This window comes from Lepisma saccharinum, chromosome 16, assembly GCF_977018435.1.
Source record: "Lepisma saccharinum chromosome 16, izLepSacc3.1, whole genome shotgun sequence".
Classification (NCBI taxonomy): Eukaryota; Metazoa; Arthropoda; class Insecta; order Zygentoma; family Lepismatidae; genus Lepisma; species Lepisma saccharinum.
Window position 1 is genome coordinate 35,935,991 of NC_139244.1, and position 27,312 is coordinate 35,963,302.

At 35.0% G+C, this 27,312-nt stretch overlaps 1 protein-coding gene across 7 annotated transcripts in view; it reads left to right on the forward strand.

Annotated features, from left to right (window-relative positions):
* Positions 1–27,312, forward strand: part of LOC146000395 (splicing factor 3B subunit 2-like) — an 89,033-nt gene that overhangs the window by 38,342 nt on the left and 23,379 nt on the right. For 4 of the 7 annotated variants that reach the window (XM_083137981.1, XM_083137982.1, XM_083137979.1 and 1 more), the window contains exons 2-8: positions 7,211–7,254; positions 8,075–8,164; positions 9,324–9,464; positions 10,556–10,748; positions 12,277–12,398; positions 22,662–22,688; positions 25,803–25,977. In XM_083137981.1, the coding sequence (XP_082994107.1) occupies positions 7,234–7,254; positions 8,075–8,164; positions 9,324–9,464; positions 10,556–10,748; positions 12,277–12,398; positions 22,662–22,688; positions 25,803–25,977 (769 nt within the window). In that variant the 5' untranslated portion in view covers positions 7,211–7,233. The remainder of the gene's footprint in view (positions 1–7,210; positions 7,255–8,074; positions 8,165–9,323; positions 9,465–10,555; positions 10,749–12,276; positions 12,399–22,661; positions 22,689–25,802; positions 25,978–27,312) is intronic. The other 3 variants (XM_083137985.1, XM_083137986.1, XM_083137983.1) reach the window with 2 other exon arrangements.

Here is a 27,312-nt window from a genome sequence, read left to right on the forward strand (position 1 = left end):
GGAGAATTTGGAGAGATTCATAAAACAATCTGAACCGTTACCGAAAAATTTCCCTGAACATATTTGAGTATGATTATTTTTTGGAATAAAACATTTTAACACTTTCCCTTACTCAAATATGCATATATACATATAACTTTCCGTTATTATTTTAAACCTAACTGTGATACATAATTATCATGCACAATTATGCATACGTGTTCCGTTAATAAAACAGCAATCATATCTTTCGTTGGTTGATAAACCAAATGAAAATCTCCCTGTTGAACATCATCCATAATATAATGATGTTGTACATCAATGTGTTTTGTACGCCTATGGTGCTGAGAATTCTAGGGTGACAATACGTTCTGTTTTGACTGGGACAGTCCCGTTTCAGAGGCATGTCCCATCGATATTTAAAAACCAGTATTTATCCCATTTTTTAAAAGTCTAGCAGTTAGCTTGAAAACCATATCTAAATTTTAGAGATATTTGATGTTAAAAAAAAATGTTGATTGAATTCTTAAACTAGCAGCATGGCAACACCGTAGCAAAACAGCTGGACTGTGTTTGGAGCACTTCATAACAATCAAAATATTCCATTGTCGTGGAGAATGTTCGAGCAGACAGAAATTTGCTCGTCGTTTGTGTTGTATTGCTTTATGGGTGTTCCGTGATTTGTAGAAAAGTGAATAATCATGGCCAAGAAGCATATATGTAGTTTCAATTTGGGCTGGGGAGACCAGATTTTCTGAAATAAAAAGCAGGAGATCCGTGGATGCATACCGGGGGATTGCATCTGTTACTAAAGAAGCACAGGGTCAAGTGCACCCCTCCCCCCTCCATTTGGCAAAGATTAAGAAATGCTGCTTTCATGTCTCCTGAAATATCACACAATTCTCTTTTATCTGTTTTCTTCTTGATTTGATTTAATGTTTGTTATTTAACGTCACCTTGCTGTCAGTTCTGGCTAATTACAACAACGAATACGAATGACGATATGATTAAATTCATGAATGGACACTCGCAAAGAATATCCATGCCCAGATTGGGATTCAACCCCAGGATCCATGATGTCCAACCACTCCCCCATGGAGGTCTTCCCTTCTTATATATTTCTCTTGTCATTTCTTTCCTTTTTGTTCCTCCTTTTGCTTATGTTTTTAATTTTACAGATTAACCTTCCTATCTCTCTTGTTCTAACTGTTTTGTGGTGTTTCCTTACTTTCTTATCATAAAACGTCCGTGAAATAATATTAAAATATTGATCAATACTGAGAATATATTTGTATCTTGCCGCAGATGTTGTAATCATCTCATCATTGCATATTATCCCCAGAATTGGTCAATTTTCAAAACTGCCCCTGCATACACTTTTAGTCTTTCATCACTTGGTACCTTGCATGTCATATCATGAACAGACTGCATGCAATATCCACTTCTAAGCAATAAATATAAGCTTTACAATAAGGTTTAGGTTGCGAGCAAATTGAGCTTGAAAATTTGTAGATCTACAATTATTTATTCCAAACTACAATGCTATTAATTTAAAGGGCACTAAGAGTTTCATCCTAATTTTGGCCTGCAACAAGAATTTAAATTCCTGCATCTTTACACAAACTGAAAAGACAAATCTCCCGTTGTGTCTGATACTTGGGGAGTTTTATGAACAGTTAGTGAAGAATAAAGTTGTTCTGAAGAAGATTAGTTCTGCTGATAAATACTTCTGGCATTCCTCAACTTAAGTGTAAGACAGACATCAAAGGTTGATCAGGAGGAAGGAGATACACACTGTAAGTCATACCAAAATTATAATAATGTAATACCTTTTCATTTGTGGTTTGTGATGTATCGTTTATGCGACTCATACTTTAATAAATAATAATAATGATAATAATAACAATAATGTTATAATTAGGCAACCAATTTTTCATGGTGGAGGGGGGGGGAGCAAACTGATCTCCGTGGGATGTCCCGTTTTTGGGTCAAAATATGGTCACCCTAGAGAATTGTCAACAATTTTCTGATTCTACAATTTTCTGAGCACTTTTGATTATCATTAAAAATTGTAATTGGTACCTTCATATCAATTATCTCTGATAACAAAATTTTCATAAATTGTCCATCTTTGGTGGCATCACCCAAACTATAATACTCGGCTTCAGTACTTGAGTAAGCAACTGTTCATTGTTTCCTTCATTCTCAATTTACAACTGAACCTCCAAATTTTACAACTAAACCACTGTATGATTTATGATCTACCAAATCATTAGTCCAGTCAACATCTACATGGACTTTTACGTCCTTTCCACTTTTTTGAAACTGTATATAATCTAGTGTACCTGCCAAATTTCTCAAAACTGGTTTTGCTGCAACCCAATGTCTTCCATCATAACAATTATTGAATTTACTCAGTTTACTACAAGCAAAAGCAATATCTGGTCGTGTACAAACTGCTAGATACTATTTGCTGATAGGGAAACTTAGTTTCACATTTTTCATCTTTTTCTAATTTTACATTTAGCTCCGGGAGTTGAAACAGTTTTACAGTTATTCATACCAAAACGTGCAAGTAACTGTTTAGTATACTTCTTCTGAGATAAAGTTAGAGTATTTAGTTTACTATTCCTATCAACCTCCACTCCTAGAGAATGTCTTACTCGTCCCAATAGTTTAATTTCAAAATTTTATTTTAGTACATATATGAACATTTGTTTTACACATGCATCTTCACTAAATAATCAACATATAAAGCTACAATCACCTTTTTACCATTTATATATTTTGTATACACACAAGGTTTACATTTTGATTAATTGTATTTCATTTCGATTAACACATCATACATTTTCTGATTCAATGCAGCTTTGAACCTTTGGGTTTAAGAAGGCTAGAGAGTTAGAGAGTTAGTATTTTCTGATTCCAAGCTCGGCTTGCTTGTTTTAAACCATACAAACTCTTTTTGAGTAGACTTACTTTATTATCAACTTGATAACCTTGAGGCTGTTCCATATAAATTGTTTCATTTAAATCACCATTCAGGAACGCAGTACTTATATCAATATGCTCTATGTTCATACTTGTATTGTATTCCACACCAATAGCAAACAAAAGTCTGAGACTAGAGAGTCTTACAACAGGTGCAAATGTCTCTTCATAATCAATGTGTAAAGCCCCATGCTACTAATCGAGGTTTGTATCTATCTAAGTCTCCATTTATATCTGTTTCTACTTTATATACCCATTTACATTTAACAACACGCTTTTGCTTTGGACGATCTACTAATTCCAAAACTTCATTCTTCAAAAGTGATTTATATTCATCATCCATCTCTCTCTTCCATTTGGAAATTTCTTTGCATGTTGTGGCTTCTTCAAAGCTTACAGGCTCTTCAAAATTCATGAAGGATGTGTCATCCATCCAAATCGGTAATTGTCTTTTCCTAAGGGGTCTACCATTTTCTTTTGTTACATTTTGAGAATTACCATCTACATGGTAATCCAGAACGTAATTTTTGTATATTACTGACCAAGAACATGTAAATCTATCCCATCTTGTTATTGTTTTTATCTTTTGTTATTTTTTGTTTCTACTTTATGTTGTTTCAGTGTAAAATGGCCAAATGAGACTGTATCTGAAACTCCGAGTAAATAAATAAATAATAAATAAACATTCATCAGATTCTGAATCTGTTACCTCTGGAGTTACATTATCACTACACTTTACTTCTGATAATTCACTGACACTACTATCAACACATAAAGTATCACTTGATTTTTCCTCTGAATTCTGTGTAGCATCTGCAACGTTTTCATTGTTTTTAATTTGTGATCTCTTAGATAGCATCTGTACACTTAAGAGGTAAAATTACATCGGAAGACGTGTCAGTGTTGACATTGTCCCATCGACACATGATCCTGCAACATTTTCCAGGAATATAACATTTCTTGCTTTAATAACCATACAAGGATTTGAAGCATCAGCTAATATACCGGATGGAGCACCTAAAAGTACCACAGCGAATAGTTCTGAAATGCGAATGTTTACAGCAGTTCTGACGTCACCAATGTAAATGTGGTCAAGGGGCCAAGTGGACAGAGCATGTCTGGTATCTAATTGCCATCTTGAATTCAACTTAAGAATTTTAAATGGAAAGGGGGTGATATGATACATCAAATCAGGATTTCATGAGAAATGTAATGGTGAAGGTTTTTTTGACGTATCTTCAACCAGGAAAAAGTTACGACTGAATTCTTGTACCAATTTTCTCCTTTTCGAGGTGTCAGAAGTTTGTATGCCATTGCACACTATTTTGATCGGATACATCCTTGAAGAGCTGCGACATCCGTGACGTCAGAACTGCCGTAAACCTTCGCGTTTCAGAACTATTCGCTGTGGTACTTTTAGGTGTCCCACCCGGTATAACTAGGGACGTGACATTTTAGTTTTATTTTCCCCTACATTTCGGTGTTATTTTTCACGATTTATGGCAAAATTCGGTGTTGTTTTTAGATGCATTTTTACTGTTCCTTCTAGTTCTAGATCAGTGGTTTCCAACTTCAAAAGGTCCAAGGGCCAAAATTATATCCAGCAGTTGATTGGGGGGCCGCATTTTTTTTTTGGGGGGGGGGGGATTGAAAATTACAAAGATTGTAAGTACTGAACAGAAAATTGAGGCCGATCTGCTTCTTTCATTAAAGTTGGAATGTCCACTTCAATTTCTGTATTTGAAAGTCTCAGAAGGTGAAGCAGTGAAGAATCTGCCAGTAGGCTTCTGTAGCGGTTCTTGATAAACTTCATTGAAAAAAAAATACACTTTCACACGTGTATGTACTGCTGAACATCGATGTCATTATTTGCCCAAAACTACGAAGGTTTGGAAAGTGTTCCTTTGAAAGGCATTCGAAAATCTCGGGCCCCTTTTCTTGCCTAGTTTGAAGGAAATCGCCTTGCAAACCACACAATTCAAGTAGGAGAGAAAAGCTTCTTGTTCTTCGATGTTAACGCCAAGAGGATTGCTAAATAGCTGGATGCTGCTTTTAAGTTCTTCAAAATCTTTAAATCTGAAGTCAAACTCGTGCATTATTTCTTTAATATTTGCACTGAATTCAGAAAAGTCCAGTGTATCTTCATCTTCTGCTAGCCACCAACAGCTTGGAAAATGGACCAGGTTATTCCTCTCCATAGTAACGTTGAAAATCATAAGTTTATTATGATTCCCTGCAATTCCGCATAGCGAAGAGGGAAGCGGGCAAGTTCATTCCGCATAGCGAAGGGGTTGAATGCATGCTGTGAAGAGAACGTTACGTCACTTTAGATTCTTCTGATGATCATTATTGACTGCAAAATCAATTGTACCTGTGATATTGTCTTTCTTCACAGAGCTTCCGTTCATTTAACAGCAAAAATAGTATTTTAATAAAATTACATGAAATTAATGTGTTTTGCAAACAGGTTTCACGGGCCGCAAAAAAAGGCATCGAGGGCCAAATGTGGCCCGCGGGCCACCAGTTGGAAACTCCTGTTCTAGATTTTTACATTGTTTTAGTTCTGGAAAATTGAGACATATTTTAGTTTTAATGCAAAAAAGAATATGTCTTACCTTTGTGAGAAATGACCAAATTCACACCAGCCACTAAATATGAAATGTTTATTGAATGATAACACTCAAATCTTTGAACACAATCAGACACATATTTCCCTAACAAAGCAAAAAAAAAAAAAAAAAATCCCTCTAACCTCAAAATACCATTTTGTATATACACACATACACCCCCCAAGAAACAAAATCGTTCCTACGAAACTCCCTTCTGGGAAGATCATCCCGAGCGAATCCTATTTCAGGATGACGTTACACACAGTCAGTCATGTCTGTGCCAGACTGCAATAAATGAGGCGTGGCAATCTCTATTGAACTGAACTATCACCAGCTAGACTGCAAATGACAGATCAAATATCTCTTCAGTTCTTTTTGAACCAAAGAAGTGTTATTCCCAGTTTCTATTGCATATTTAGTGGCATTTTTCAAAGTGCAAAATTCTGTGTTATTTCTTGAAAATGGCATAATTCGCGTTATTTTGTGATTCCGAAATACCGAAAACTTCACGTCCCTATCTATAGCCATAACCCTTCGTAAAGTCACAGTATCTTACCATAATGTATGATTTTGAATTCCTTCTTTTGTTGATTGTCTAGTGTCAAAACATATGCTGTACAGTCACGGACGCTGCTGGGTTGTAACGATCCATTGAAAGTCAATGCAGTCATTACAATCCAGAACTGTCTGTGACTGTACAACCAAATACACAAAGCTGGCTTAAATTAACTTTATGACCTGTACACATTTCCTCTGGAGTAGCTTCTTTAATTGCAACTGTAGGACAAACATTCTTCAGGTATACTCCTGTTGCAATTACTTCAGCCCAATATCTCTTACTGACATTAGCATCATGAAGCATTTCTCTAGCTTTTGCTACAATTGTTCTATTTAGCCTTTCTGCAACTCCATTTTGTTGCGGAGTATGTGGAACACTCGTCTCATGGATTATACCATGTTCACTGATATATGCAGAAAATTTCTTGTTACAGTATTCTGTAGCATTATCCGATCTAAGTTTCTTGATTTTTAAAACACACTGATTTTCTACAAAAGCTTTGAACTCTACAAACTTTTCAAATACCTCATGCTTAAATTTAAGGAAATATACAAAACTCTTGGGAGTATAATCATCAGTAACAGTAACAAAATATCATACACCACCCCAACTTGATTCAGACATTGATAAGCAATCATCAGATTGTATTAACTGTATTTTTTGTATAGCTCTTTTTGCCATTCCCTTGGGAAAGGATGCAGTTTTCTGCTTCGCCTCAATGCAAGGAATACATGTTTTGGGGTGTCATCCTGAAAACATACTCCATCAGCTAAATTATCTCTCAAAGATATCATTCCTCTTAGATTCAAATGACCTAAACGTTTATGCCCTACATCTTGTGAAGCATTAACTGACAAAGGGATAATTGCCTGAGTATTTGGAGGAAGAGTGTGATGAAATAAAAGTGCGAATTTTGACTAAAATAACACTAAAAAGTAAAAATAAAATATATAACACCAATTTTGGAACACAAATAACAGTGAAACAGTCTGTAATTGTAACCATATTGATATTGTGCAGTGATGAAAACATTCTGTATTACATTACTAATTCATATTCTTATCTTTCATAGGCTTTTGTCTAAAACTTTATACCATGGCTGATACAGATCAAGAGGTATGTTGTTATCTTTAGTTCCTCAAACTACTGTATAAGTATTATGTATTTGAAATAAAATTATAATGATATAAAATCATTTTATATTACTTTTATCTTTTTTATGCACCATATTTTGACTATGAAAAGACATCAGAGACTGTTTCAGATAACTTTGTATTACAGTAAGGTTATATGTGCCAGAAGCAAAAGCTCTGTACAAGTGAATTTAAATGTATTTTGTAAATCATATTGCCACAAGGCATTAATAACTTTTGACATAAGTATTATATGTCGTTAAGAAAGTGAAAAGTAGCTATTTTTCAGTTAAGCCTTTTTTTGGTGTGGGGAAGCGAACTAGTGTAAATCTTAGGTTTTTAATGTGTTCAACACAGTATTTTACTCGTTATTTATTATTTTTGTAATTTCTCATATATTTATTCAAAATAGGAAACAATTTTTTATCTATAAAAATTAGCATCTTTCATGTTTTCAGGTATTGTTTTATTCAAACAAGTAGATGAATTGAAATACATAATTCAATCACATTGGGGTCAATCCATATCAAATGGTCCAGCCCTTTTTTTTTACCATTTCTTTTGGTGTAATCCCTATTCAAGGGCAGTTCAAAATGGGCATTATATTTTCATTTTTGGCTTCATTTAAAAATTATGGTCATTTTTATTTCATGGCTTCCAACATTTTGCCCTTTGCAGAAAGTTGCGATAAATTTTTCAACTCATCTAAGAAAAATGATAGAAAACTGAGGTGTGAAAATGTTGTTTATAATCCCCCCTTCTATAAATGACATAACTATTAATGCTTTGGTTGCCATGAATAGATGGAGGACCCTGAGCTGCAGAACAAGGTTCAACAGCAGCAGCTTATGATTGAGCAACAGAAGCAACAGGAGTTGCTTCGTTTGCAACAGGTACAGATATTTCTTCTTTTAGCATGCCTTGTATACTGATAACTATTGCAACAGGTACAGACATTTCTTCTTTTAGCGTGCCTTGTATACTGATAACTACTCATTTCCATTGATGTTAAAGTGGTATTTACTAAAAACAATGCAATGTATTTGATAATATGTTGGATCTGATGTCCGAATACCAAATCTTGGATCTGATATTATCCGAATTCTGAATCCTTAATCCAATATCTGAATATCAAATCATGGATTTAATTTCCGAATCCTGAATTGTAGAACTTATATTTGATACTAGATCTTGGATCTGATATCTGAATTCCCAATCCTCTATCTGATATTCATATCGTGAATCTTTAACGTCTGTTATAGCCACCCAGCCCCAATAGAAACTCACAATTATGAATTTGCTGCATACAAAAATGAAAGTATTTTTCAAATTGGAGAACCATCCTCTATCCACTGTTTTATTCTTATAATTGCCTTTGTTTCCATTAGAAATGTAGAGTGCTTCCATTGAATTAATGGATTCCTTCATTCCCGTTTAACTCTTCCTAGAGGAGAGTTACCAGTTGCACTTACCAGGTACTGTTGCTACTTTTTTTCTAGTATAAATTTTTTCCCAACCTCAAATGTATATTTTCCAGAAATTTGTGATTTTTTTTGTGATATCCACCAAGAGTTCTGATTTTGCAAAATGTTGTGAAGGAAATAGAAACATACCCCTGAGACTTATTTGAGTTCATTAAATATTAATTTGTGTGTGTGTTAATTATTATTTTAAAAATTCAGTATATTCAGTGTGAGATGATCATGTAAATTTGTAAGGTAAACAGCATAAACTGTACTTCTGTTGATGTTTCGCTACTTTTTTAAGTGTATGTTTGTGTGTGCTTCCATGTATTTTTGCTGTTTGCAATAAATATATTGTAGAAATTTTGCCACAAATGCAAGCTCTACTTGAATTTGAACCCACGTATATCGCATACCCTTTTACCCATTCTACAATGCTAATGAGTTATACGCAACAGATTCTGCTTCCTTTGGATTCGTACTTGCATTCATTCTTGTAACTGAGAGTAATCACGTTACTGATAGAAACATTGATTTTCTTAGCAAAGAAAAGGAAATTGAAACACAGTTATTATTATTTTTTTTTCAGGCTGCTTTGGCCGAGAAACAGCGGGAAGAACAGGAACGTCAGCAGCAGATTCTCATCCAGCAAAGGCAAGAGGAAGAATTGTTTAGATTGCAACAGGAGGCACTTCGGGAGAAACAGAGAGAAGAGGAAATCAGAAGACAGGTAGGACATGTTGATAAAATGTGTGTGAAATAAGTGGAATAAGCACATATTTATACTGCTTTGTTATCAATTGCAGGAGTTGTTGCCATTTCTATGCCGGTACTAAACAAGATGAAAGCTCAAGCACCTAACTATAATATGCTCCTGTTTTGTGTTTGTTTTATTTTCCATTGCCTTTTTGCCACTTTCGGCTAACCACAATGATAAGGATGAATTGTAATCAGAAGCCATTGACTAAGGGACACTCACACTATAGCATCATAATTGTTGACTCTGCATGTGAAACAAAGTTAGTAGTTGAACAAAACATGCAGATAACATACATTTTAAAATTGATTACTTTATTGCAGTTAAGAATAAGCTTAGAATGAAAATTTGTTAAGGCATGTGATAACAAGGAGGCAATGAGACAGAAGTGGTTGCAACACTCAGGGGGAGAATTGTATGCACAATTTGTATTCCATCAAATTTTTTTTTGTACTGAACCGGTACCGATGCTTGAAAACTAGAAATTAAAAGTTCTTCAAAATTATTTATTAATATTACTGTGTGAATATTCCACTCCAATTATTATAAGCATCAATTTACCAGAGTTTTGCTTAAATATTAAAAAATTATAACAATATGAAAGTGCATGTTAAGTAATCTCAAAATACAGGATTTTCAGATAATATTGGTACAAATTCGATGAAAACTTAGAATTTTGGAAAATTTCCAGGATAATTAGACCCCACAAAAGTCCCTCTGAAGGAAAGTGTTAATTTTTTAATAATTTTAAATTTTACTGAATTTTAAGTTTTTTTTAGTTAGTGCCCTTAAAACCATAATATCGAAGCTCCATTGTATCATGTTGCTAATTAGTCTCTCACAGTTGTTCACTAAAATATCCTTATATTTGTAATTATAATATCAATTGATGTGATAATTTTTAATGAAAATATCTTCTACACAAGGTTTTTTTACTTTCAGAGTATTCACACTGTGATAAAATTCATACTAATTGTCTGTTATGCTCATGCCCTTGTTACCTGTAGTTACATTTCCGATATACAGGTCTAACTAATATGCATTTTACAATTTTTCTTTTACAGACGATGATGCCACCTCCAAGTGGGGCAGTGGGACCACCACCACCACCAGGGAGCAGCGGGTTGGGCCCTCCACCTACGACTGGAGCCCCTCCAGGTGTGTCTCCTCCAATTCCAGCAACTCAAGGCATTCCCACACAAGCGCAGGTCATATTGACTCCAGCTCTTGCTGTTCCAGCGGCACCTCCTTCTTCAGGTAATAACTTGTATTCAGAGTTAGCTAACATAGTGGAGTGTACCACATCTGTTTTTGTAAAATAACTAGGCCAGTGAAATTTGTAATTGGGAAAAACATGAGTACATTAGAAAAAGGTTTATAAATTTTATTTTTGCATAGTGATCCAGAGAGTCTAGCACACAGGAAGTTGTGTGATTGGGCACCATGAAAGTGGCCTTGTTGGCACTCTCTTAGATTGGAATGACTTCTTGAAACATAATTTAAACGCTGTAGCTTCCTTCATGTCCAGTTGTGCTCTTTGCCACAAGGTTTCCCCTTGCATCTATACACTCATAATTCATGAAAGTTAGTGGCCATATTTAGAGCAAAATGCACTGTTATATTTCATATACAATTCCATGCAAATTGGTTTGTTCAACTTCATTCATGCATTTTTTCATATCCATAAGTTAATCATCTACTTTGTTTGATGTGTAAGGAATGCTTTGTAATGTTAATACCAATTAACTTTTTTTATTATTTTTATTCTTGGATTTTGGGAAATTGGGCCTCAAAAAACTTGGGAGTTCTACTTGGATTTTATCTCGTCTTAGAGCAACCGTCCTGTAAATACACATTCGTGTATTAATATTTGCTTAGGGTAGCTGTACGTCCCAGACTTTCCAGGGCAGTCTTGGGATTTTATCATTTGTCCCTGTGTCCCAAAAAGTTTCTTCAGGATGCACTAATGTCCCAGAATTGGGTGGGAAAGCAAAATGATTAAGACTGTACTTTCATTAACATAATTTTTATTTAAATCTGTGGACGTAATTTTAAAATGCTCATTTTACAATCCAACTGTACATTGAACCTCTCATCAGTTATCGAGGAACAAGAATGTACTGCAGAGATCTTTGACTCCATGATAGCACTGCTCAATGCACTTGCTGACAACAATTAATAATAATGCTACATTTATTTCCTTCTTTCTGCAGTGCTGATTCAGTTAAGATTTTCTTCCATTGTACAGTAAGCTACTTACTGTAAGCAGTCAGTTAGCTTCTCAATTCGCAGTTTTCAAATATAGTTTGTGGATAGCAGCTTTGTTCATTATGTCACCGAGAAGGAAGCATAAGTTTAATGATAGATTTCAAAGTGAATTTCAGATTATTAAGAATTGTAAAGAAAATTATTTTAAGATTGCTCATAATACAGTGGAACCCCGATTTTACATTCCCAGATTTTATGTTTTTCTGCAATATATATTCAATCTTGATGGTCCCAATATAGCGAAAAGTTATAAAAGTTTCCTTGATTTTACATTTTCCCTCATTTTAAGTTTCTTCCAGCTTAGTCCCCTGGAAATCGTAAAATCGAGGTTCCACTGTAATTACTTTGTGGGTTCCAGTCCTCCTCCTCCCTCCCTCCCTAACAGGCTTCCCGCTTCCCAGATTTTCACTTATGAAATGTAACAACCCTATATTTGCTTGGCATTAATCAATGTTGTTATTAAATTTGTATATAAGGATTAAGACTGTAGCTTTTTATTTATTTATTGTTTGTTTAGCTCCAGCAACAACCACTGTTCACATGGCTCCTCCCAACGTGTCCATGGCCCATCAGATGAGGGGTCCACCTCCTCCAATACCTGTATCTATGCCTCTGCCCGTGTCCCGGCCTCCATCACAGGTAAGTTCCAGTTGGAATCTGTTTTGTATGTTAAACTAATATACCTGTAGGTTTTTACATGAATTTTAATAGTTTTTTTGCAGGTATTTGTATGTTTCTACCTGCAATGTACACTTCACAACTCTTTACTTGAGCAGTCCAGAATTCAACATTGTGACAACTGTATCCACCAGAAGTAGCTAAATTACAAACAGACCCCTTTATAAATACCCATATGCTAATTATTAACTCTTTCCGTGAAACTTACATGTAGAGGCTCTATACATTTTGTTGGTTTCTGTGAACTTATTTACTCCATTGTATAGTAAGCTACTTACTATAAGCAATCAGTGTGCAGGTGCCTGCCTGCTCAGTTAGGCTGAAACAGTGAAGCAACAGGTTTCCAAGCGGTTAACAAAAGTTTTGTGGAAAGAGTTAGTAATTCACTCACGTGTATTTAATATGCAACCATTTTTTATTCTCCAAACATGAAGATCCTTTTAACACAAGAAGAATGCAGGTGGCATGTTTACATTCTTGGCTATTTCATTTAGAAAGTTAGAGGATATACACCAGGGTTGCAACACATAATGAAGTACGAGTTTGAGTTTCTTTCAGGACCAATAGTAGATATTCTACGAGGGATGATCGAAAAAAGGTTACAAAGCCTATTATGTCGTATGTGTTAGACATAGCTGGAAGATCAATACACCTGATGTCAGAGGGCACTCAACACTAGTCCTCAATGTAATCACCTTTTTTGTTCAAGGTTTTCCATACCGGTTGCACAGAAATCCACGTCGAAGTTCTCGTAGCCACCGTGAGGCAGCAGTTTTGACATCATCACATGTCACATACTGGTGGCCAGCCATGTTCTGCTTTATAGCAGGGAAAAGGCGAAAGTCACTGGGGGCTAGGTCAGGACTGTAGGTGGGGATGCTCTAGTCGTTTCCAGCGTAAATGCTGAATACACACAACAATTTTTTGTGCTAAATGGGGTCTCGCATTATCATCCAGAAGAATCACAGCACGGCAGAGGAGACCAGGATGTTTTCTTCTGATGGCATCCCGTAACTTTAGAAGTGTCCTGCAATACCTTTCAGCATTCACTGTCTCTCCCTGTTCCAAATACTCGATAAGTAGCACACCTGATACGTCCCAGAATACAGTGCACAAAACTTCCTTGGACGAAGCAACCACTTTGAATTTCTTCCTCCGTGGAGAAGATGCATGCTTCCATTCCATGGATGCCTGTTACACGGTGAAGAAAATTATTTCCATCTGCTGCGTAACGCTGCAGGATATTAAGCCACGTCACTATTCTGTTGGTCTTACGATTCTCAGATAGTGACCGTGTCACCCATTTCGTGCACACTTTCCTATACTTAAGAATAGGGATGTGACGAAGCTGAACATTTACTGATGCCGATGTACTCACCGATAATTTTTTGAACAGATACCGATGCCGATATTTAACCAATTCCGATACATAAGATTATTAAACAGAAATGGGATGTTATTTTCAGCATGACAAAAATAAATTTGCTATGTACATTTGTATTGCATATCATATGTATATACATATATATTCTCAAGATATGTTAATGTACATTTGCATCTACAAATGGTGGTTATGTGAACCTTTAAGAACATGGATTCTCAAGAGATTTAACATTAGTACACAAGCAGTTCTTTGAAATGCAAAATGAATTCCTGTTCTTAATATTGGCACTTTACTGCTGCCAGATTCAACTTCAGAAACACAAGTTTTGGAAGCAGTTCAGGAAGTAACCTACTTCTTCTCTTATCGCAAATCTGTTCAGCAACACTGAACACTCAATCACTGAATACTGATGCAGCAGGTATGCCCAAGTATTTTCTCAGCACTTGCTTCAGTTTTGAATACTCATTTTTGAATTTCCAATACAACAGCAGATCCTGGTTCCGCAATGTACTGTTTTATTTCCGATTTATAGTTAGGTTGATCCTCTGAATGAGAGTTTCCAATAATTTTATTACAAAAACTCTACAATAATGATAAATCATAACCTAATTGTCAATAAATCTTACAAAACTAAAATATAAAACATATTAGAAGATAAAACTAAGTATAATCTGTACCGGTTTAAATATCGGATTTTTGCCGATGCCGATACCGATATGTCAATTTCTGCCGTTTTCATACATCTGTAATCGGGCTTCGGCACATCCCTACCTAAGGACATTGACCACAATATTCTGCACAGCACCATATGGTAGTCACAGCTCAGCTGATATTGAGGGTAATGTTCTTCTGTCCTCAGGAATACACTCATCCACACGAACACAGTTCACGTCAGTGGTTGAGGTACTGGGTCTATCACTGTGTCCAGGGTTGTCATTAACAATACTGGTCCAACCTTGTTTGAAGGCACCACACCACTTTTCTACATGTTGCCTTGAAATTGCCCCCTCCCCATACACCACCACAATCTGCCTATGAATGTCAGCAGGTGTAGTGTTTTTGGCCCACAGGAACAGCACCACTGCCCTCACTTCTACTCTTGACCAATTTTCCAGACGAGTCACCATTTTAAATTTCCGTTTCTCGGGTATACATGGTCAGAATCCGAAGTCCTCAAACCTGCAACAAGACAAACATGTTATTAATCTACACATAAATTTTCGTTACGTTACAGTGAATGAAACAAAAAGTATATGCTTTGTAACTTTTTTTTTTTTTTTGATCATCCCTCACAGGATGCGAATTTGCTGATTTATGAGGTACCAGGACGAGAGGACAATTTATCTCACTCAGACACACTGGTCGGCTTCAATTTTATGGCTTTGTTCTCAGTGCAAACTGCTGGAACTAGTCAATGATTTTAAGAAACTTGAGCTCATTACTAGGGAAAGGATTTTAAGCTTAAATGTATTTTAAAACCATTTATTTTTATGTCCATTTTTTTAACAAAACATGAAAAAAAGGTACAACAAAGTGTGTTCATTTTACTTGATTTCATGTCCTAAAATACATATCTCAAATGATCGGTGTGAAAACGGCTATATTTTTGGAAAGGTGCTGCACCTTAAAATCAGTTCCCTTCTCATTACTTTACTTCCTCCCACAGGATAGCAGTAGGTTAAGAAAAAATCTGATAATATTTCAGACTCCTTTGATGAAGAGGTCATAGAGAAAGCACACAAATATGCAGAACAATACATTCAGTGCTGCACTCCTAAACTGCTCTCATGTTAGGCGATTGGGAGTCAGTGACAGGGGATGATATTTATCTCACCTACAGGTTACTGATGTTGATGGGAACAGTGCAGAAACCCACACTGAAGCAGAGATATTTTTTCATGAAAACCACTGCCTTTTCTCAAACAATGAAACAAGACAAGTTTGACCTGTTACGTAGCAAGGTATCACATTAAACTGAGCAGTTTAAATACAGAGTGCGGCAATCAATCAGGCAATTTTTCAGTACTGGATATAGCTAGTTGTTGCATCAGTGGTAACATGTAACCGCCGTTTTTCAGGCCCTGCTTTACCGTTCAGTTATGACGGGAGCTGTATGTGGTTGATTTCTTTCTTTGGGGTATTTGAGAGCAGAAGTCTTCCAGCCAACCCCCATACACCCTCAATGAACTTAAAGACCGGATCGGAAAGAGGTGGCTCAAAGTATTTCCCAAAGATGATAAGAGTGCATTGAACGAAATGGAGATCATCGTAGTGATTTATTTTCAAATTAAAATGTAAGGATTATATTTGTATTTTCTTTTGGTATTTCTTCTTCCATGAATAAAGCAGTTCATTTTGCCGTAATTATGTACTGTATGTTTTCTTATGTGTTACTTTGTTTTAAAGTGAGGAGTATTTAAAATTGCCCAATTTATTGTCGCACCCCGTATCACCTAAGGTATAGTAGGCAGAGCATTTAAACCCAGCTTCAAGGGTAAAAGCGTGAATAGCATGAGTAAAGATATGGCCTTTTTCATCGTAATCTACTGTGATCCTCCTGGGTGTTAAGTCTCATAGCTGGTACAGAAAATATCAGAACAGGTGACAGCCAGTGGTGTGACATTTCAATGCATGAGAACTGCTATCCAGGTCTGGAGTAAAAGTTGCAATAGGAAATTTCTGTCAGGTGATGACACCACTCGATGACATATCCTCACAGTTATTTTAAATTATTTTATTATATAGGGTGTTTCCGGCTGACGATACAAATTTTCAGGGATGATGGAGAACAGCACATGTATCAATTTGAGATAAAGAACCCTGGTCCGGAAACGACTTAGTCCAAAGTTATAAGCGAAAATCGGTGTATGAAGATATAATACGTACTTTTATTACCTGCACAAGTTTCACAAGCTGCTACATTCACAACAGTTGTTCAAAGTGGCGTCCCCCAGCTTCGTTGCAGGCATGACATCGTTGCACAAAATTCTGGCGTACCCATTGGATCAACCCCGATCGTTCGAACAATATCACAGGCAGAGAGAATTCTTGCCAGGAGATCCTCTTCAGTCTCGACAGGTGTCTCGTACACAAGACTTTTCACATGACCCCACAAGAAGAAATTAAGGGGTCAGATCAGGTGACCGAGCTGGCCACGGAACAGCTTGCGAAACTTGTGGAGGTAATAAAAGTATTACATCTTCATACACCAATTTTCGCTTATAACTTTCAACTAAGTCGTTTCTGGACCAGGATTCCTTATCTCAAATTGATACAAGTCCATCATCCCTTAAAGTTTGTATCATCAGCCTGGAAACAGCCTGTATATTATAGTTATGTTAGCCAGAATAACTACAGAAAAAAATATTACTTGCCTTAAGTTGAAATTTCATACATTTAAAGAAAGAATAAGGAAAAAACAGAAGTAGAATGTGCACAGCATGCCATTGTTCCAACAAAATAAATATTCAGGCCACAAAACAAACTAAATATCCTGTTTCTTTTCCTTTAGAGATTATAAAAAAAATCCCTGGGCTAGGATTTTACACTTTGAAGTAATGTGCATGCCGTATAAATTGAATAAATTGTTTTAGAAAATTTTGTTTTTTTTCCCTTCATGTATGGATGATTAAATAATAATAATGGAACTGGTGGAAGGTTAATGATAAAATTTTCTAAATACAGTGTGTTGTCGTTTTCACATGGTGAAGGCACAATGGCTCTTATGGAGAAACCACGCGGTGTTGCCGGTGTTGCCATTTAAGCGCTAGCTCTTATTGCTGGCCGGGATTACCACGCTTGCTTCCTTTCACAACAAACATGTTGTATGTATTGTATATTGTTACAGTTGTTGTTACTTTTTGTTATAGTTGTTAGTTTTCCATGATTATTATTGTTTTTATTATTAACCGGATTTGACAAAGTATGGGGAGACTTATGAAATGCAAGCATAATTAATCTATTTCATAAAGTAACATTCATTTATCTAATGTGTTAATACAGTAATACAGTTTTTAACGCAAATGTTATATAATAAGTGTTCCTTAATCGGACAGTTGTTCAACACCATCCATCGGTGAGTCTTCGGACTGTTCACTGCTGTCGTCATCAGAACTTTTCTCATCACTGCTGGAAGAACTGCTCTTTAACCTAATGATTAGTTTCAATGCCATCTTGCAGTTGATCCGTTTTCCACATATTATTTTCAACCCCTTCGACGTGCCTACAGTAATTACACCATTGCTCCTGATTCAAATGCGCTGTCTATCAAATGTTCCATTTCTGTCACCTTAAAACTAATGTTATGTTGTCCAACATGTCCTTTTTTATCTGACTCCATACCATTTCAATTGGATTAATTTCACAATGGTATGGAGGCAACCTACAAATAACTGCCCCATGCTCTTCTGCAATCGAGTCCACAATATTAATATTGAATCTCTCCTCGCACAGAATTTACAATACTGAGTAATTCTCTTTTAAGAGAATCATCAGAATAGAGTACATTTTTTGACGTTAGCCATGCCTTAATATCTTCCTTACGGTTTTTGAGGTGGGAATACTTCTTTTTTCCTACAGTGATAGGATGCATTGTCCATAACAATTACTGTTCCTGGTTCAATGTTAGGTAAAAGTTGATCTTTGAACCACTGTTCAACCCTAACACTGTCCATTTTGTCATGGTAGTCGGTAGGACTTTTTTTTTTTTTTTTGCTAAAAGTACTTGTTTCGCTCCCTGTACAAACCCAATCTTACCACCGGCATGCAACAAAACAAACCGTGGTCCTCGTTTTAATTATGAATCCCAAATATCAGGTTATTTAAGATCGTAATCTTTAAAGTTTCTTGATCTCATTGATTGGATTAAATTTCAAGGATGTCGTTTTCATCCACATATGAAAAAGATAATTCCATATTACCATTCTAATTATTTAATTTCTCCCAGTATTCTGCAAATGAACCCCCCCCTCCCCTCCCGTTAGTCTTTTCAAAACCTTTCTTCTTTTAATCATATGCTTCTCTTCGATGATGTGAACTAACAAATCTGTTCTTGGGTCTAAATCATGTTTAAGCTATCTTATGTTTGCCCTACATAATCTCTTGGAACATGAACAAATTATATCCCAAAATCTTAATAGAAGGTGCAATAGCTGCATTACACAGATGACTAGAGGTACATATTTTTGGTAAATGAAAAAGCAAAATTTCGGTACAAAAACCGTCAATTTCGAGCTGTTGAGTCAATAAAATAAAATTTTGCTGTTATAATGGAGAAAAAGCGGTATATAAAATGACATTTTGGTTTTAAAAATGTGAATATAATCCCAAATTTGATTTAAAAACTGCCTTTATTACACAAAATATACATATCCCTTCTAATAGCATATTTATATCCTTACCAGAATATTAAGTTTATTCCTGTATAAAGGGGTCCATTTTGGCTTCTCAAATTATTACAGCAGAGTTCATCAGTATTTCGTGAATTGCATAACTCACCGGATAATTCTGACTTCAGAATGTGTCACGTTGGTAAAAACTCTAAATTTCGTGCTTAAGAGTCTATTTCGCATTATTTCGTGACAAGACAGTGTAGGAAAATGCACCTTACATCTTTCAGAAATATGAAGAATTAACATTACAATGTGTTATTTCACATTTCGTGTTTTCGTCAAGAACAAAATATGCGTGCCTCTGCAGATGACTTATTGAAATGAAGATTGACACAGTAGAAGCAAGAAGAAATGAATAGATGTTTTATTCTACAGAGTGTTTTAAAAGTCCCGCAGGATTATAAAAATCTATAACTTTAAAGTAATAGGTCTATTAGAACAAAACATTTTTTTTTTTACACAGGAAAATTTAATATTTTGTTCTGCCGACACTGCTGAATTACGTGTGGGCATGTGATCACGCAATCACAAGATGGGGTCAATGCAGGAAAAAGTACACCAAAACGTTGGCCTGCAAGTTCACCAGACCTTATGCCTTGCGATTTCTGGCTGTGGGGACATGTCAATGCCCAGATGTATGCACAGAAACCAACACATCTTGATGACCTGAAGTTCAAGATATGTGAACGCAGTTCTCGGATTCAAATGAAGATTGTAAGTGTGTTTTGACGTGAATGGTGCGAGATCCAGCGATGAACCAAACAACATCAAACATTAATATTAAAGTTTCCTCTGTGTAAAAAACAATATTTTATTGTAATACACCTTTTACTTTAAAAGTTATAGGTTTTTAGAATCCTACAGGACTTTTAAAATACACTATGTGCAAATTACAATTATGTTCATGTTCAATGGCAAATTTTATCAGCAAAGTAATGGTTTACCAATTGGAAACCCTATATCTGGAATTATTTCCAGTATTCTTCTTCATTATATTTAATCTCCAAGTGTTAATCATATATGTGTGGATATCATAGTCTGCATTACATATGTAGATGATGTGCTAATAATGAAATCAGAATACCATTCACTGGTGCATTTATATTGTTTAATGAAGCACACCCTCTCATAAAATACATTCGTGAACACATGAACAACAACATAATTTCTTTTTTGAATCTGAAAATCAAGTCATTTGGGACAACAATTCAAATGTCAGTCAGCATGAAAAATTAGCTGGGAAAAATACATCCATGCTAATTCATAACATTCTCGTATAACAATGGATGGGTATGTTTTTGTAAGTGTGTCTTCATAAATTTCATCGTATCATCACTCATCTTCATCGTCACAATTTGCCAAAAGTGGGAGAAAAATTGTGATGCTAAATAACAAAAATAAAATCAAAGAATTCATTGACAGGACATTGCTTTTGCTTGGAACCCATTATTTGCCAGAAGAAGAGTTTCTATAAAGGAAGAGTCACTCGACCAATGTGTTCAATGTAAATGACCTATATTGGTTATAGAAATACACTCTGTAAAAAAAAATAGCATCACTTCATTATTTTTGGTCGTCAGCATTTTGCTCGTGAATTATCAGTTGTTTTATTGATTTAATTCGACTTGTCGATTTGTTTTCCTAACAATTATATAAAACACCATATCTGTACAATATATTTTTATTATTTAAGTCATAGTTACGTACATAATGCACTTGACAGAACTAATATCAAAATTATTGCAAATATAGCTTGTGGAACGTTTTCGCACAAAGACAATTTTTACAAGTAAAAATATTGAACAAAGGTTTTAAATGCATCATGATATGTTAATTTGAAATGATAGTAAGTAAATACATTGACTAGTACTTAGTGTGGCCACCCCTGGCCTTCCTAAGTGCTTCCAACCTTCGAGGCATGCTATGAATGAGATTTTGACAATATTCGACCTCAATTTCATTCCAAACATGTACAATTGCTGCCATAAGTTCCTCTTTTGACCTGTACGTCTGATTACCAAGTTTTTTGCACATCATAGCCCACAGGTTTTCTATAGGATTCATGTCTGGAGAGTTGGGCAGCCACCAAAGTCTTTCAATATTCATATCATGAAACCAGTTATTCACCACCTGAGCACGGTGACAGTTTGCATTATCGTCTTGAAAAATAAAGTAGTCCAAATTCTGTCCAGAAAAATTATCTCCTGCAGTTTGTAGAACTTTCCGATTCAGGATTTCCAGATATTGATCAGCCTTAACGGTCCATGTGCAAATATGCATCCTGCCAATCCCTTTTGCAGAGAAACATGCCCAAATCATAACACTGCCACAAAACTTTTGAGTTTCTAAAATACAAGATTTTGCAAGTTCTTCTCCCTTCCGCATCCACAGTTTAACTGAGCTGTCATTCCCCAGCAATTTAAATCATTTTTCATCAGAAAATATCACATGTTCCCAATCTGTATCATTCCATGCGCCATAACGTGTGACAAACTCATGTCTAACTTTTGCATGTGCGTCAGTTAGTCTGGGTTTTTTACGTGGGATGTGTTTAGAAACACCCTGTTTCTTTAGTCGGGATACTACAGTAGCATGAGTAAGATTAACTCCCACCTTATTTTGTAGTTTATGTGCAATTTGGCATGAACTCATTCCTCTGTTCTTCAGTGCCATGTCCTTTATCATACGATCCAGTCAAGGTGATGTCTTTTTCTTTCTGCCACAGTGACTTCTTAGTTATGATTTTCCATGTTCTTGTTACTTTTGCAGGCAGCGGCTAACTGTGGATTGATGCATTTGAAGTTGTCGACCAATTTCTCTCTGAGAATGACCATCCATATGCAAAACAAGAACCATTCCTTGCTTACGTGGTGAAATGTCACACTTTCTGCCCATTTTTTTTCTCTCGAGAAAACACGCTCAAATACACTACACACCACCAGAACACTTCACAAATATGATAACGTATCCAATCTGTCAATAATGAACATGTAGTTGCAACATAAAACACATCACAAGTTGCACTACTAACAATCGTTTTACAGATTCCTGACAATTGAGTACAAAGCCTTGCAGCAGTAACTGATTGCAACACCCTCTAGCGGACACTCCAAACACTAAATCAACAAAAGAATAACACCACACTACGCAGTGATACCAGACCAATACTTCAATCAATTAATTTCAAGTTGTGCAGGAAAGATGCATGCATGCGAAACTCAAAATTTTCAACATCCGTAATAAGAATACAGTGATGCTATTTTTTTTTTTTTACAGAGTGTATTTCCACTTTTGCATTACTTTCAATACAGCCCTCGTACATTTTTAAAAAGTTAATGATATGAACTTTTAAATTATGAATAAATAATTTAATAAGAGCTCTGTAGTGAACACTATAGTAAAACTCAGAAGAATGCTCTTACATTTCGAATTTCTTCTCTTTCTTTGTAGAGTAAGATGGATGAAAATGATGGCCAAGTAAGTAGAAATTGTTGTTTTACTTTTTACATAATTATTGATAATGGCACTGTAAGGTTCACAAGTACAGTGTGAAGGGTTAATTTAAGTGCCAATTTGAGGCATAAACAGTGTAAGTCTTAATGGACAGATGTCTCGTGAATATTGATTTTTTTTCGTTTTTTTTCTGTGGAATATTACAATTGAGATATCTACAATTGTGTGTATACAGTTGCACCAAACGAGTTTACTTTCTTAATACATTATTGCAAGTGATATTAGAAGTTTTATCTGTTATTTTTGTCGTGATTGATGAGTGTGTCAATTTTTTTCTGTGCATTTCTTTTTTTCACTAACAACAACATTAAAGCATTACTTTGAAGTGCTTGGCTTGTTTATTTTTCATAACACTAACATTGAGTGTTTTTTTTTAGCTTGTAAGCAACATTATGTCAACCATCACCTTTACCCTGTCTGCAAATAAAAACTAATATATATAGTACGGATGGGACAGATGAATCAGTACTCTATTGGTATCGACCGATGTAGGCATGTCAGTTTATCGGTAAAATTACCTATTATTTTACTGATCTGATATATCTGATCTGATATTTATAAATATCTTATAATTTAGTGCAAAATTCTGCCATTTTCTTAGTTTTTATAGATAATCTCCATGTCCTACTTTTTAAAAAAGTAAATGTTTAAATATGTAACTTCTTTGGAACTGCAGTCACCTGGAAATAAATATTTATTAAGATCAATTCGTGTAATATCGGTTGTTGGTGTCAGTAAATTTTATATCTGTACTTTATCGGTATCTGCCAAACTTTTATTGGTCATCCCTAATATATAGATATGTGTGAATGTATGATTATAAATAAATACAATAATTTTATTAGATCTATTGGTTAACTTTGTACAATATGTAATGTCAGCACAGCAAATGGGCTTATGCTAATTCTAAAGCTGAATTCAACAACTTGAAAGGAATTAAACATTTCTGTAAATAATTTTAGAGACATATTACTTATCTGTTGCATGGGATGATGCAATAAAAGTCTGTGTGCAGTACTTTTCACTATCAAGATTTCTTGAAGAGTGTGAAAGTATTGTTTTTCAGGTGAAAAGTTAAAAAAAAAAAATTATGAATGTTGATAATCATAGCAGAAATATTTCAGTGTTATTCATCTGTTGTTCAACCCCTTCCCCCTTTTAGGAATATTTTCCCAATGGGAAATGCTCATTATTTATAACACATGAAATGCTACAATATAATGAAACATATTTATTTTTATTTACATATAAAATAGTACCATGCTGACATCTTTGTTTTATATGTGGTGCTCCTTTCCCCTAGTGGTTGGTGGAGGTACCCCAAAAATTTTATATAGGGAGGTGGTTGAGTGACATCTTGTTGGATAGCTTTTTTTTAAAAAATAGGTCCATTTTCCATTTAGTAATAGATAGGCAGCGGAAGTTGATGAATTGTCATCTTTTTCCTGACGTCTCTGACACGATGGCCATTAAATATACACAATATTACACTTTGTCTAGAACCCAAAAAGGTAATTTTAAAGTGCATTTTTTTGCATTTTTGCCAATTTTCAGGTTTTAAGTCATTTTCCCAGATTATCAGCATTTTTCCGTCATTTTTCGCGGTTTATTGTTTCATCATATTTTGGTCACTTCTTTCATTATATATAAGACATATTCTTGAGTCTTTTCACCAAGGTGAACACAGGCCTATATATATATCTCGCAGGATTGCAATTTACGAACAAACAAAAATTGTCTTACGTGGATCATGATAATTTCTTTTCTTTACAGTGCCACAGAAACCACACTACATCACCAGGCAAAATGCATGAAATTAATGCATTTTGCACCAATTCATTCAGTGTATACGACTTTTCATGTAAATAGTTTTAAAATTATTAGGTCGTTTCCATTGGAAATCCTCGTTGCATATTTTAATTGAATGTGCATGTGGTATCATTTGGTTCTATTTTTTTTTTTTAAAGCAAGATTGCATTTTGTTTAATTTCCTTTTCATTTCAATTTTTAACCTGAAACTCACAAATGTAATGGTCATTTTTTGCATTTTTAGGTCATCAACTTCCGCTCCCTAGTAATAAAACATTTAAAATATGTGCTCAGTACAGAGAATAATATGCTGTATGTGCCCTCTTTAACATATCAACCTGATATATTGTCCTGAGTAAATTCAAGGCAACTTAAACAAATAAGAAGAACATAGTCAAAAATAACAGGAAAAAACACATGTATGCATGAACTTCTTTTAGTATTTGATAGTGTTACATGGACATCTAGAAGGCATATGTAAAACATAATAATAAGGATAAATTTTTTTCAGATTTGCCATGTAAAAAGTCAATGAATTTGCTTTGATAAAAATGATAGTCTGTTATATTTGTAATATTGCCTAGGAAGCATGAGATTCTGAAAGGAAAATGAGACAAATACAAGGTAGTATAAAACCATGTAGTTCTACAAACCTGAAGCTGTCTTTGTACTTGAAGAATTGCACTATGATATAGTTGAAACTAGGGATGGGTCAGATTAATTGGTACTCTATCGGTAGCAGCTGATATAGGCATATCGGTGTATCAGTAAAATTACCAATTATTTTTACCGATGTGATATATCTATAAATATCTTATAATTTAGTGCAAAATTCTGCCATTTTGTTTTAATTTATATGGATAATCTCCATCCCCTACTTTTTTTTTAAAAAAATTTCTAAATATGCAACTTCTTTTGCAGTCACCTGGAAACAAACAGGTCAATGAAATATTCAGGTTCTTCAAGGAACATTGGAATTTTATATTGGATGGGTAGAATATTGGTATCAGTAAATTTTATATCGATACTTTATTCTTATCGGCCAAAATTTCATATTGGACCATCCCTTGTTGAAGTAGTTCTTCAACTTAGAATCCACTCATCTAGTAAGACCTGGAAAGAGTCAGAAAAATGAACCTATGACAGAAATGGTCATGGAAAGGTCTTCAGCATTTTGAAAATAAAATCCAAAAAGTAAATTTGAAGCATGTAAAAATGTATTTTGTTTTGTATCATGTTAACTAAGAGTTCCCCTCCCCTTTTTTAAAGCCACCTCCAATGATGGTCACCGAGGATGACCTTGATGACGTGAACAGGCAGTCCCAGTCGAAAGATGAGCCCATGAGGGAAGTGAAGCTGCCCATTGCCTTGGAGCAAGCTCTTGCATTTAAAACAGTCAGAGCGAAGGAAGTTGGTGTTGAACCTGATGACATTGAGAAAATAGGTAATGCATTTATTTTTGTACCTCCCGTAATTTTTCTTGCAGAGTCTTCAGCGGTACGGGGTGGAATACATCATGACTTTTTCATGATATTTTTTGTTGTAAGTCGCAACTTACTTATGTATCACTTAAACACCAGTTACTGTATCCATTAAATGCAACCACAAGTAGAGCAGATTTTAATGACTAAGTATTACCATCCCATAGATGCTTTGTCATCTTGCTTTTATTGATACATTGGAACTGTGACTGTCTTCTACATTCACGAATAACCACTATTTACTTTACTTGTATTGTACACATGTTTATGAAATTAACAGGGAGCCATTGAAGTTAAGAACGCTGTATCAATGCCAATATTTTTTAAGTTGTTGACTTTGATTATTTTTTTTTTATATAGGGAGATTGGTTTAAGATGTATTTTGTTAAAAGATTGCAAATGATTTTATTGAATTATTTAAAGTGAAATAATACTTTAAGAAGTTAAATTGTGTTTTTTTAATTCTTGCAATGGAAGTAATATAACGGAAACCCAGTTGAGTGCTGAGGACTTGCAATTAAATTTTTAAATTGCATAATAGTCTGCTCATCCGTTGCATACTCTATGGACTATATATTCAGTGTAATGTACAGTTTCAAAACATCTACCTTGGAATGGCTTTTCTTTACATTTCACATAAACTCATGGGTGGATAATTTTCAATCCATAAGGCTTATATGTTTCTAAATCATGCAGGTAGCTTCAGTTGGTATCTAAGGGTTAAAAGCACAGTGAAGAAAAATGCTCATTGCCCAACACAGTGATATTTTAGGAGCAATTTCTCGCAAATATGTCTGTTCCAGATCTCATATAGGCCCCTGTTTGCAACTAATACATGTCGTGCATCATTTAATGGATTTATTGAAATTTTAGTGACAATCTAGGTTTGTAACATTAGGAGTCTAAATTTTGTCAGCATATGCAATCAGTATTTGCCAACATATAGTAGAGCCCTGATTTTTTATTACCAGATTTTACTTTTTTTCCGCATTATAATACAATATAATATACATCAAATACAATAGCCAGAAAATCCAAAAGGTGCAAGTCTATCACACTGCCCACACACTGATAGGCACCAAAATCAAGGAAACATATGCCATAATGCACTTCCCACAGGAGCTAAACATCGATAGCAGACAGGCACTTGGATTCCCCTACTACAACAGTTGGTGCCGGGTGTTGGCAGACAACACAGATGCAGACATACAGTTAACAACAGTGCATCTAGCGGCAGACGGAGAGCTATGAACAATAGAGAGGCCTCCCCGATGGCACAGTGGGAGTGTCTTCACCTT